Source organism: Lepidochelys kempii, chromosome 3 (genome assembly GCF_965140265.1).
Source record: "Lepidochelys kempii isolate rLepKem1 chromosome 3, rLepKem1.hap2, whole genome shotgun sequence".
Classification (NCBI taxonomy): domain Eukaryota; kingdom Metazoa; phylum Chordata; order Testudines; family Cheloniidae; genus Lepidochelys; species Lepidochelys kempii.
Genome location: NC_133258.1, coordinates 172,860,316 through 172,873,368, shown reverse-complemented (window position 1 = coordinate 172,873,368; position 13,053 = coordinate 172,860,316). Strand labels below are relative to the sequence as shown.

Sequence of the window (13,053 nt, the reverse complement as noted above, 5' to 3'; positions counted from 1 at the left end):
CTTATTTACAGTGTCACCAGGAAGGGAGAACAGGCATTTGCATGGCACTTTTGTAGTTGGCATTGCAAGGTATTTATGTGCCAGATATGCTAAACATTCGTATGCCCCTTCATTCTTCGGCCACCATTCTAGAGACATGCTTCCATGCCGATGACACTCATTTAAAAAATAAGCGTTAATAAAATTTCTGACTGAACTCCTTGGGGCAGAATTGTATGTCCCCTGCTCTGTTTTACCCGCATTCTGCCATATATTTCCTGTTATAGCAGTCTCAGATGATGACCCAGCACATTGTTCATTTTAAGAACACTTTCACTGCAGATTTGACAAAACGCAAAGAAGGTACCAATGTGAGATTTCTAAAGATAACTACAGCACTCAACCCAAGGTTTAAGAATCTGAAGTGCCTTCCAAAATCTGAGGGATGAGGTGTTGCGCTTTCTTTCAGAAGTCTTAAAAGAGCAACACTCTGATGTGGAAACTACAGAACCCGAACCACCAAAAAAGAAAATCAACCTTCTGCTGGTGGTATCTGACTCAGATAATGAAACTACTTTGGATTGTTATCGAGCAGAACCTGTCATCAGCATGAATGCATATCTTCTCAAATGGTGGTTGAAGCATGAATGGACATGTGAATCTTTAGCGCATCTGGCATGTAAATATCTTGCGACTTCGGCTACAATAGTGCCACGAGAACACCTGTTCTCACTTTCAGGCGACGTTGTAAATAAGAAGGGGGCAGCATTATCTCCTGCAAATGTAAACAAACTTGTTTGAGCGATTGGCTGAAGAAGAAGTAGGACTGAGTGGACTTGCAGGCTCTAAAATTTTACGTTTTATTTTTGAATGCAGGTTTTTAGTCAATTTTACATTTGTAAGTTCAACTTTCATGATAAAGAGATTGCATTACAGTACTTGTATTAGGTGAATTGAAAAATACTATTTCTTTTGTGTTTTACAGTGCAAATACTTGTAATCAAAAATAAATATAAAGTGAGTACTGTGCACTTCATATTCTGTGTTGTAATTAAAATCAATATGTTTGAAAAATTAGAAAATATCCAAAATATTTAATAAATTTCAATTGGTTTTCTATTGTTTAACAGTGCGATTAATCACGATTAACTTTTTGAGTTAATTGCATGAGTTAACTGCGATTATTTGACAGTCCTAATATAAATTTAAAATGCAAACTGACTCTGGGATGTGTAAAATTTTCTGAATGGACAAATTTCTTAATGGCCTGTTATTAAGGAGTCTATGTAAAAATCCTTATGCGATTACATGAATTTTAGATGAAACCCTAAGCCATACTGTACTGTTCTTGTGCAGACTTTGCTTATAGGCTGTTTATGTCGTTTTAACTTAAATTGTATCCCCTTTTTTCATAAGGGATGATGTACCTGCTGCACTGGAAGCTACCATTGACTGTTGTAAAAAGTATGGCAAGATCCCTAGGCTCCATGACATCTTGTGCAGGCTAATAGAACAAGGAAATACTGATCTCCTGCAGAAAGGTTAGTTGGATATAGTCAAATATTGCATGTTGGGTTATTTTGGCTTCTTTATGGAGGTGGTGGTTTAGTTTAGTTTAGTTTTTTGCTATCTGTACATCAGGCTGTGCAAACAGTGGAAGGATGCGTAGAGTATATGTGCATAACTTTAAAGCTTTCAGCAGCATCTAGGTGTCCTTTTTGCGAATTAAAAAAAATGAAGCTTACTTTAGGTACGAAGGAACCTAATGTTTCCACAACCAAATCCCTAGCTATCAGCAGAAGGCTGCTATCATGGAATATGTGTCAGTCTATTGGTGTTGACACACCATAACTTGTTCTATATGTCCCTCCCTCAACATGTTTAAGAAATCCTAAGTCCTCGTAGTCTGCAGCAATATAGAATGCCAATTTATGATCTGTTAAAGCTGTTGAATTTAATTATTATAAACTATAATGCAGATTAGCAAAAGCACTTGAAATACATTTAACCTTGAGCTGCGAGGTATCTTGAAATATTGTGTCCTCATTCTTAGTATCTTTTTCCAGAAAATTATTTCCCCATCACTTTAGTGTTTTGCCAGGTGTGGGGAATCTTACTTGTTTGATTATTTTTGACATCTGTTTTTAAAATGCTTCCCAGTTATTAAACAGACAATTAAATGAGTTTTCTTCTCTCTATAGCCATGGACTTTGTGAGTCAAGAACGAGGTGAAATGACGATGCTCTATGATATCTTCTTTGCCTTCCTGAATACAGGAAAATACAAAGAGGCCAAGAAGATCATTGAGGTGGGATTTTAACTACAATACTCTAATCATGCGACTATTTAGACTCTTAATTAGAATACATTTAAAATTTTTAACCTTTAATTAGTCTTGTTCTGATTCATGTTAATAAATAATGAAGGGCGGGGGGGAAGAACTCGGCCAGCTTCTTAATTATGTATAATTACAGTTCAATATGCAACCAGACTCTCTCTTCTGAAGTTGTTTTCTTACTTTATCAAATTCACTGTTACATATCAAAATGATATTTGCATATTAAATCTTGGATTGTGAAACAATTAAATTAAACTGGCATTCCTGGGTGTAAAGTTACTAATCCTCTTTCCCAAGGAATTCTTTGTTCTTAAAAGCACTGGAATTTAATTTGCTGCAGACCATACTCAGATTTATTTGTAATGCTTGTCTACAAGTTAATCAGCCAAACAAGTGCTGTCTGCTACTGTTTGGCATTTAATTTAGAATTTTTTTAAACCATGGTAAGCAGCTTATAGAAAGTGGTAGGTGACAAACTTGGTCTATTTAGGATTAGTATATTTTATCTAGACTTGATTGAAATTTTGCTTACTGAAATTGATAAGTCAAAAGGGCAGCTGCAGAGTCTGCCCAGATTGTGATATTTTTTCTTAGCGCTCTGTGTGTGTGTGTGTGTGTGTGTGTGCTTAAACTCTGCATTACTTGTCCAGTTAACATTGTAAAGGGGAGGGGCTTTCAGAAAATGAAACTTTGTTGTCTTCTTTCTTTGAACTTTCTTTTCTGAAACACCTTTTCTCCTTTGGGGTAATCTCCTGAAGAAAAAAATACATGAGATAACAGAAATCCTCATCTGAATCATGAGACATTAAAAATCTTGCATAAAAATTGTGTTAACTGGTTTTCTTTTCTTTTTTTTTTTTTTTAAGTCCTCTGATGGTAGGACAAAACTGTAACTTTTTAGAAAATGCTTTGCACTTCAGTAGAAAAGCAGTAGTCCTAAATGTAGTGAGTTTTTGGTGCTTTAATAGCTTTATTGTGATAATACAGAAAAGAATACAATGCAATTATTGTCAAGGGCTGAAGAGGAATTTATTTTAAGAGTGTGACTGAAATACGAGAGAAAAGAAAGGTGTAAGGAGGAAAAAACTTGTTGTGGGATGTTTAGAAGTGAAGTGAATGCTAAAGGAAATATAAGACATTTTGCAGTTTTCTGTGTTTTTACTAGCTGTTTCTTTGGATTTAATAGACTTTTCTTTCACAGTTTTTTCAAACGTGCTCTTGAGTTTTCTTTGCACTGATGGTAATTTCTTTATCTTAAAGACTTTTTTTCAGAGACTAGGTTAGTCATATTTTAAATTAATCAGACAGTAAACAAATTAATATTTTTTTATTTGGTTTGAAAGCCTACTTCCCTGTATAAATTAGCTGTTGCCAATTTACCTCTCCTGTTTCTTTAAGAATTAAGAAGTAATGAGCAAGTTAACTTTGGGGTGATTGACCGTGAAATGTTAAAACCAGCAAGAGTCAGAGATTCTGGCATAAACCCCGATGCTGTTATCAAAAGATCAGATGGACATCTGGCTGTCTTGCTTGTCTTTTTATGCTCATTGGGTTAGGATTTCCAAGTCTTGTGTAACCTTTTCAAAGTCTGATTTGGTCCTTTTGTATATGTGGGTTACGTTTCTTCTAAATGAAAGTTTTTCAATAACTACTGAACTACTCCTCATTTTGTATATAGTAACAAAGGTAAATTCTAAACCTCTCTTTTCGTAATGAAATAGATAATCAGGGCTATTTAGTGTTCCCTCTCTAAAAACGTTGACTGAAACTGAAAATTACCATAGAATGCCATTGCCTTGGGAATTGAGAAAGTGATGAGCAAAGAGAATATAATGCCTCAAGCTATTATTGCCCAGTGGAGATCACTACGTCAGCCTAGTGGTGTTGTGTTACTTAGAGAGCCCAGATGTGTGTTAGACACTTTGCAGACATATATACAGTAATGGCTTTGAAAAACTTGCAACCCAGGGCCCCGATCCTACAACTGGTTTGGGGTCTAAACCTTCAGCAATATGGGTGAATAATAATAGTGGTGAAGGTGTGAGGGGAGGAGATGAGAAGGGATACAAGAAGTCAGATCATGGAGTTGCAAATGTTTATATGAAGGTATGTAATTACATTTTAAATGTAGGTAGCTTGCTTATTAACCAAGCTAATTTAATTCTGTGGTGGTACAGAGATGAAATCATGGTTAGAGGAATGAGGGCATTTAGTAGCAGGAGAGGTTGGAGGGGCAGCAAGACTGAGATAGGAATGGTAGGCTAAAGGTAGATGGAAAAAGGTAGAGGTAAGGATCAATTGCAACAAAACAAGAACAAGAGTGAAGGGCACGGTGAGGCAGTGCAGATGCAAAACTGACTAGTTGCATTACAACAGGTACAACAGGTACATCAGATGCAAAACTGACTAGTTGCATTACAACAGGTACATCTACAACAGTGGTAGCAGAGTCTGTTAATGATTGCTGGAGGATTCTGGTGTTGTGAGATTCCTGATGTTGTTCTGTTGAAGACGTGCTGAGCAGAATAGAGTACAGGTTCTGATCTTGAGATGGTTGAAATAACAAGTCCAGTAGTTTTGGTTTGTAGTCCCTTTGGGACTTGGTGGTGCCAGGTGAGGTAGTTTTGACACCTACACAGGGGGAGGAGAGTTGGAAGGCCTAATTTAGTCCAGCCTTTCCCACTGCTGCTGCTTGTGGTCTTTGGGGAAGCAGGACTCTGAAACTGTGCGGGCAGGCCATAAGGTGTTAAGTTGCTACTGTCTTCAGGCAGGGAATTTTAGGGAAGGAGGAGGAGGGCAGTAGTTGCTGCAGTGCAGGTCTAACATCGCTCCAGGGTTCAGTCTTTTGCTGTGCACCCACTGACAACAGCCAGGTTCCTCACGGTACTGTCAGAGGAGGGGTTCTCAACACGTTTGTGACCAGATATTTAGACAGGTGCCTTTCTCTCACTTCCTGATCTCCAGGGTGCCACACAGTGAATTTCCCCAGTAAGTCACCAAGTTCAGTTCAGGTTGTCTTAGGAAAAAAACATTGTTGGAGAAAATAAAGGCAATTAGAAACAAAATAAACATTAAGTTGAGTTTAAACACACTAAAACTGAAGATTAAAAACATAGAAGTGTAGTGAGCTTGCCCCAAAACTTAAAATATACTTATTAAACAGGGTGAAAAAATATACATCTTAGAAAATCCTTTTGCTTAACTCTTGTAAAAAAAACAAAAAAACCCACCTTTGTCTAGCTTCAGTCTGTGTGTGTCTAATCAAAATCTCATTCACACAGGGGTTTCTCAGGTAGTCTCTTGATTCTCTCCAGAGCTGGTAGATACAGTGTTTTGTTTGGGAGTGTGATGTGGTCATTGTGTGCTGCATTACTGGTATATTCTGACAGTAGACCCAGTGTAACTGGGCAGAGAAGGATCACCCTGTGTAGCAATCCTTCAGTGACAGAGGGCTGTTGCACCCTCTATACGACAGAGTCTATAGCATCCCTTCTCTCTGTTGCCAAGGTAGCAGATGTGGCTAGAGCAAAGGATGCATGTTTGGGGTTTTGTTACATCCTGCCAACCACTGGTTGTCATTTTGGTCTTTGTCAGTTGGCATAACAGCATCCTTTAGACTACGCTAATTTATGCTTGGGGACTAGACTGCCACACAGTTGATTTAGGACCAGGGGAATGGAGAAGGGAACTTTATACCACTTGGGTATCTCTTCTCCCCCCTTCATCCCCCAACACATCATCCTACCATGTGTGCTCCTTGGATATAGTATGTGGGGGCTTATCCTTTAAAGATTCTGTTGTTGTGGTGATGTTACATCACCTCATGGTAGTTTGAATACACTTGCTGTGACCGCTGCTTTGTTCTAGCCCCTAGCTTAACTTGTTAGGCCAACTCCTCTTAATTCTTCATGTGCAGTCCTGCATACACAGCAATTAATTTGAAAAGTTCTTCAGTTACATTTTCAGACTGGCCTTTTCCCTCTGATACTCATGCTCAATGCTATCATTAGAAATGTGTGGTGAAGAATTGTCTAGCTAAGCCACTAATTTGGCCTGGTCTAAGTTAGAAAACATTACCTGTTTTTTAACAACAGTTTAAATTGCAGCTGAAGACAAACTTTCTTCAGCACTGGTTCAGAAAACAATGGTGTAAGATCTACTCAGAGCAAGTCTTAACCATAGCTTTCTGGAACAGAGATGAACAATGTGTTATAGACTATACCTACAGCTAAGCCATGTGCAGTTGTGAACCAGTACTAAATCTATTAGCAGCAGCAGCGTGTGCTATTTCTAGTACAGACAACTTTCAGTGAAGTCACCACTACAGATTATTCATGCAGAAATTTCCTTGGTTCAAAATTATAAGATGAAACTGCCAGATATATAATTTTATGATTCACATATGATACCTTCTTTGAAGAAGATCTTGTGACATCAGAGCCTCAAAAGTAAATGTCCATAGCTCATTGAGTAAATGAGTGTCTGCTGAAACATACAAGTTGGAAGTTGCACAAGGGAAGGAGAAAGAAATGGGTTGCTAAATGAAAGCGCAATGTTGTCAAGTGAAGTAGCTTAGTCCATTGCTCTTTGGTCAGTCCTTTCAAAGCAGAAACAGTTTGACCAGTTAACAGTTTGACCAGTTAGGAGAATAGTGATGCAAAACTTTCCAAGCAAATTGATTGGCCATTGAAGGGTGTAATAAAATGAATATGAGGATTAGGTACACACTTATTTTAGGGTACGTACTTGGATAAAATTAGGTTTTTGAAGATATGGAGTACAATTCTCAAAAGTGCCCAAGTCCCATTTTCAAATGTTGAAAGTTAGTGGGACTTAGGCTCCCAGTGCCTTAGTCACTTCTGAAAATGACTTAAATTCCTAAATCAGTTAGGCACTTCTGAAAAAATTACTTGTACATAGTTAAGAAAATATTAAGTCATGTTTGAAAGTGCTAGCTGAAACTTATTTGAAAGAGAAAACCTCTTCAAGTGTATGTGAACTCATCTCATGTTTGAGTGCTCTGAAAAAAAACACCGTTTGAAAGATACAGGAATTGAGCACAGATGAGCAAAACTTATTAACTGCCTCCTCCCAAGTGAAAAATGGAGCTGTGCCAGTTGTAATCTGACCTTTTGTACTTGTTTTTCAATTATTTGTAAACACTTGCAGTTGCTGAGGTAGATAAGTGCAAGAGTGCTTTTATGTAATTAAAGACTGTGTCACAGTGCATACACACAAGGGGGCTCAATTAAAAGTGTACAGACAACCATAATTCTGGCATTTTCTAGCTTTTGAGTGCTTGCTTTTGCAACCTTAACATACATTTGCTAGTTTTTTGGATGTTATAGATACAATCACAGTTAAACAATAGAATACCAATTGAAATACATTAAATATTTTTGGAAGTTTTTCTATATTTTCAAATATATTTATTTCAGTTACAACACAGAATAGAAAGTGTACAGTGCTCACTTTATAATATAATTTTTATTACAAATATTTCCACTGTAAAAATTATAAACAAAAGGAATAGTATTTTTTCAGTTCACCTGATACAAATACTGTGGTGCAATCTCTTTATTGTGAAAGTGCAACATACAAATGTAGATTTTTATTTTTTACATAACTGCACTCAAAAACAAAACAATGCCAAACTTTAGAGCCTACAAGTCCACTCAGTCCTGCTTCTTGTTCAGCCAATCATTAAGCCAAACAAGTTTGTTTACATTTACAGGAGATAATGCTGCCCGCTTCTTATTTACAGTGTCACCAGAAAGTGAGAACAGGAGTTCTCATGGGACTTTTGTAGCCAGCATTGCAAGGTATTTATATCCAGATATGCTAAACATTTGTATGACCCTTCATTGCTTTGGCCACCGTTCCAGAGGACATGCTCATGATGCTTATTTTAAAAAAAAAATGCATTAATTACATTTGTGACTGAACTCTTTGGGGGAGAATTGTACGTCTCTGGCTCCGTTTTCCCTGCATTCTGCCATATATTTCATGTTATAATAGTCTTGGATGATGACTCAGCATGTGTTCTTCATTTTAAGAACAGATTTGACAAAATGCAAGGAAGGTACCAATGTGAGATTTCTAAAGATAGCGACAACACTCGACCCAAGATTTAAGAATCTGAAGTGCCTTCCAAAATCTGAGAGGGATGAGGTGTGGAGCATCCTTTCAGAAGTCTTAAAAGAGCAACACTCGGATGCGGAAACTACAGAACCCGAACCACCACAAAAAAAAAAAAAATCAACCTTCTGCTGGTGGCACCTGACTCAGATGGTGAAAATGAACATACGTCGGTCTGCACTGCTTTGAGTTGTTATCAAGCAGAACATATCAGCATTGATGCGTGTCCTCTGGAATGGTGGTTGAAGCATGAAGGGACACATGAATCTTTAACACATCTGGCATGTAAATATCTTGCGACGCCGGCTACAACAGTGCCATATGAGCTCTTGTTCTCACTTTCAGGTGACACTGTAATCAAGAAGCAGGCAGCATTATCTCCTGCAAATGTAAACAAATTTGTTTGTCTAAGCGATTGGCTGAACAAGAAATAGGACTGAGTGGACTTGTAGGCTCTGAAGTTTGTTTTGTTTAACAGTGCGATTAATCGTGATAAATTTTTTTAATCGCTTGACAGCCCTAATGTTTATATATTTCTTCAATGCTGTTGCCTCCCGCTCTCTTGTCCCTCCTTCTCCCCCCCCCCCCCCACCAGCTTAATGCCACAATGTATGACAGCAATTTAAATTAGATACATCCTCAAGACAGGAACTTGTTGTTATACTTCGAGTGCTTGCTCATGTAGATTCCATTTAGGTGTGTGCTTGCCCACATGCACAGTGGTCGGAGATTTCTGCGATAACCGGAGGGCTGGCTGTGGCACCCCCTGGAGTGCCACGCTTATGTGGCAGCATATCAGGTGCCGCCAGCCCTATGCCCTCTCAGTTCCTTCTTACTGCCTGTGATGGTTGGTCAGAGCACCTTGTCTTGCATCACAAGAGCAGTAGCAGTTTTCTTTCATTGTCTTCTTCATAGACTTGGTTCTAATGATTTGTTTTTTATATAGTTCATAGTAGTTAATTATAGAGTTAACTTCGGGGCTTCATGGGGGTACTGCTGAGGTCAGATTCCCTCTCCCCCCCCCCCAGCCCAGGCAGGTACTCACCACCCTGCTCCCAGCCTATCGTGGGGCCTTCAGCGCCAGAAGCAGTCCAGGCTGTTAAAGAGCAAGGCCAACTGGCTCCGCAGGTGCCATATCAGGTGACTGTCACCAAAGGGCAAGCCCACTGGGGTGCGGCAGAATGGACTGACAGAACACCCCGAGCTGCCAGACTGCAGGCACAGGTCTCCATCACTGTGACTTCAGCCCCAGCACCACACCCCGTCTCTCCAGCCAGAAGGCTTAGGTCCCCAGTGAGATCCCCACCTACTGAGCACGGGACTCCGGACTCAAGGTGCTGTTCCCCATACCGCCAGTACCAACGAATATCCAGCCATAGGTCGACCAGGTACCGGTCACCCTCACCAGGCGGTCTCCTTGACGTAGGTTGCCGTCCTGGAGGGGTCATTCAGGATCTTGGCACAGGTCTCATTCGCCCTGTTGCTGTTCCTTGGGCAGGCGGTGCTACTCAACCTGCCAATCTCCCACCAGAGTGAACAAACAGAGGGAGCCCTTCCCTGTCAAGGAAGGCGACAACACCCTCCCACAGGCGGTGCAGTCCTCGTCATCCCCCGGATAAGGCAGTAGCCGGGCCATCCCAACATAGTCCCCCAGACGACTTCAAGGAGCATCAGTTCCTCCTTAAACGGGTGACTGAAAACCGTGGCCTACAAATTAAGGAGGTTCCTGAGGAGGCTGATGACTTCTTCAATGTCATCTCGGCCACCACCCCAGCATGGGTGGAATTGCCTGTCCACCCTGGGGTCCTCAGAATACTCAAATCGTTGTGACAATCCCCCTCCTCTGAGGGCTTTGAGTATTTGTGCGCTCGTCCCCCTGCGGCATCACTGGCTGAGTCCACAGTAAACAAGCGGGACACCAAAAAATAAGGATGCCAAGACTCGAGATTCCATGGGCTTAAGGACTCCCAAGGCACCCTCTGCTCCTGGGGGCTGCATACTCCTCAGCAGTCCAGGAAGCCATTCTGTCCTCCTCCTTCTCCTCCTCCACCGCAGTCCAGGTCGTGGGGGGCTCCCAGATTGGGCTGCTACTGGAGGAAGGACAAGGAGAAGGGGCTTAAGAGACACTATCCATCAGCATCCCACTTGGTGACTCAGCCTGACCATCCCAGAAATCAGGAAGGCCAGAAGCAGCTGTTTTGAGGGTGTGCCTAAGGACAATGGCCCAGCCAATTCACCAGATCCATCCCCCTCCTTTCTCAGTCACCTCCGTCCTTTTCGGTCAGCCTGGTCCTGTATCACATCGGACTGCTGAGTGCTCGATACGGTTTCTTTGGACTACACCCTGCAATTTATAGCCTACCAACCCTCCCACTCCCTCTTCCCTGTCCCTCTTCAGGGTCCCTTCTCACAAGCATCTCCTCGTTCAGGACATCTAAAATCTCCTGCACCTGGGGGCAGTGAAAGAGGTTCCTTGGAACATGAAAGGAAGAGGATTCTACTCCCGCTAATTCCTAATTCTGAAGGCAAAAGGGGGCCTCAGACCTGTCCCAGACCTGCATCACCTCAACAAGTCTGTCAAGAAGTTGAAGTTTCACATGGTCTCCCTGGCCTCCAACATTTCCTCCATGGATCATGGAGACTGGTACGCCGCTCTCGATTTGAAGGACACATACGTGCATTTCCATCTTTCTGGGGCACTAGCACTTCATCTGTTTCATGTTGGGCCAGCACCACTTTCAGTTCACGGCGATGTCCTTTGGTCTCTCATCAGCACTGAGAGTGTGCACAAAGTGTATAGCGCTAGTGGCCGCTTACCTGTGACATCGGGGAGTCCAAATTTACCCTTACCTCGACAACTGGTTGATAAGAGGCCGGTCCCTAGATCAGGTGCAGACGCATATTGATCTGGTCTGTTCCACCTGTCATGATCTGGGACTAATAACGAATGAGAAAAAGTCAACCTAACCACAGTACAATGCATAGAATTGATCGGAGCAGTTCTCGACTCCACTCAGGCCAGAGCCTTCCTTCCCAAGACTCACCACTGCCTACACGTGCCGAAGACTTTTGAGTCTCATGGTAGCATGTACTTATGTAGTCTGGAATGCACGGCTCCACCTCAGACCACTACAGACATCAGTCTGTTCCCAAACCGTACAGCATGGACAGGGTGGTCAGGATTCCGAACAACATACTGTTGTCTCTCATCTGGTGGCAGGATCCCACATTGGTGCGGGAAGGAGTTCCCTTTACAGGCCCAGCATAGTCAGTTACCCTTGTCTCTGACGCTTAGGAGCTAGGATGAGGAGCCCACCTGGGCAATCTCAGAACTCAAGGTCGTTGGTTCAGTCACAATCATTCCCTGCATTATCAACGCCAGGGAACTCAGGGTGGTTCAACTAGCCTGCCAAGTGTTTCTACCTCATATGGTGGTCCAGGTCCTGGTGGACAACATGGCTACAGTCTTCTATATCAACAGGCAGGGCAGAGCCAGGTCATCTGCCCTCCACAAGGAAGCGCTCCAGCTCTGGGATTTCTCCCTGCAGCACGACATCCATCTTGTGGCTGCTTAGCTCCCAGGAGCCAGGAACACTTTGGGAGATCGCATCAGGAGAACGTTCTCATCTCGCCATGAGTGGTCCCTTCATCTGGAGGTGGTCAGTTCCATCTTCCACAGGTGGGGCACTCCCCAGGTCGATCTGTTTGCTTCCAGGCAGAACAGAAAATGACATGTTTTCTGCTCGACTGGGGGCATGGACAGAGGAGCCCTGTCAGATGCCTTTCTGCTCCCATGGTCGGGGGCTCTGATCTACGCCTTCCCTCCAGTGCCATTACTGCCCAGGGTCCTCACGAAGATCAAGCAGGACAGGGCGAAGGTCATCCTCCATAGCGCTGGCTTGGCAACGCCAACACTGGTTCAGCACTTTGCTGGACCTCTCAGTGGCAGCCCCATTCCAGCTATTGCTCAGGTCAGATCTGTTTTCCCAGAACCACAGCAGTCTTCTGCAACTGAACCTGGTGGCTCTTCATCTGACAGCTTGGCTACTGCGTGGCTAAACATTCGGCTGAGATTCAGCAAGTCCTGTTGCGGGGTAGGAAGCCCTCCACCAGAGCGACCTACCTGGCCAAGTGGAAATGACTCACCTGCTGGATTGCGGACAAAGGTGTTCGTCCCGAGTGGGCTTCACTGCAGCTCATTCCAGATTACCCTCTGAATCTCAAGCTCCAGGACTTGTCCCTCCCTTCAGTCAAGATCCATCTAGCGGCCATCTCAGATTTCCACCTGCCGTTTAAGCTCAGGATACCACGGCCAGATTCTTTAAGGGCCTGAAGCACCTCTACCCACACGTCAGGGATCCCGTCCCTCCATGGGACTTGAATCTGGTGCTTTCGTGCCTCACAGGTCCCCCCTTCGAGTCTCTGGCTTCCTGTTCTCTTCTTTTCCTTTCCTGGAAGGTCGTGTTCCTGGTCGCGGTGATATTCATTTGTGGGCTTTCCTCATGGAGTCTGCCCTTTGCCCAGCTTCCGAGCCATCCCACCAAGATTCACCTCGTACCTCAGCCTCGGTGCGCAGTGCACCCCGGCACCAGGCTCCA

The 13,053-nt window shown here is 42.6% G+C and overlaps 1 protein-coding gene across 4 annotated transcripts in view; it reads left to right on the top strand.

Moving 5' to 3' along the window:
- The window catches only part of LRPPRC (leucine rich pentatricopeptide repeat containing), a 168,695-nt gene that overhangs the window by 74,413 nt on the left and 81,229 nt on the right, over positions 1 to 13,053 (top strand). For all 4 annotated transcript variants that reach the window (XR_012158261.1, XM_073339084.1, XM_073339083.1 and 1 more), the window contains 2 exons: positions 1,396 to 1,520; positions 2,181 to 2,287. Coding sequence is in view for 3 of the 4 variants with exons in the window: in XM_073339084.1 (XP_073195185.1) it covers positions 1,396 to 1,520; positions 2,181 to 2,287 (232 nt within the window). In the remaining variant the exon portion in view is untranslated. The remainder of the gene's footprint in view (positions 1 to 1,395; positions 1,521 to 2,180; positions 2,288 to 13,053) is intronic.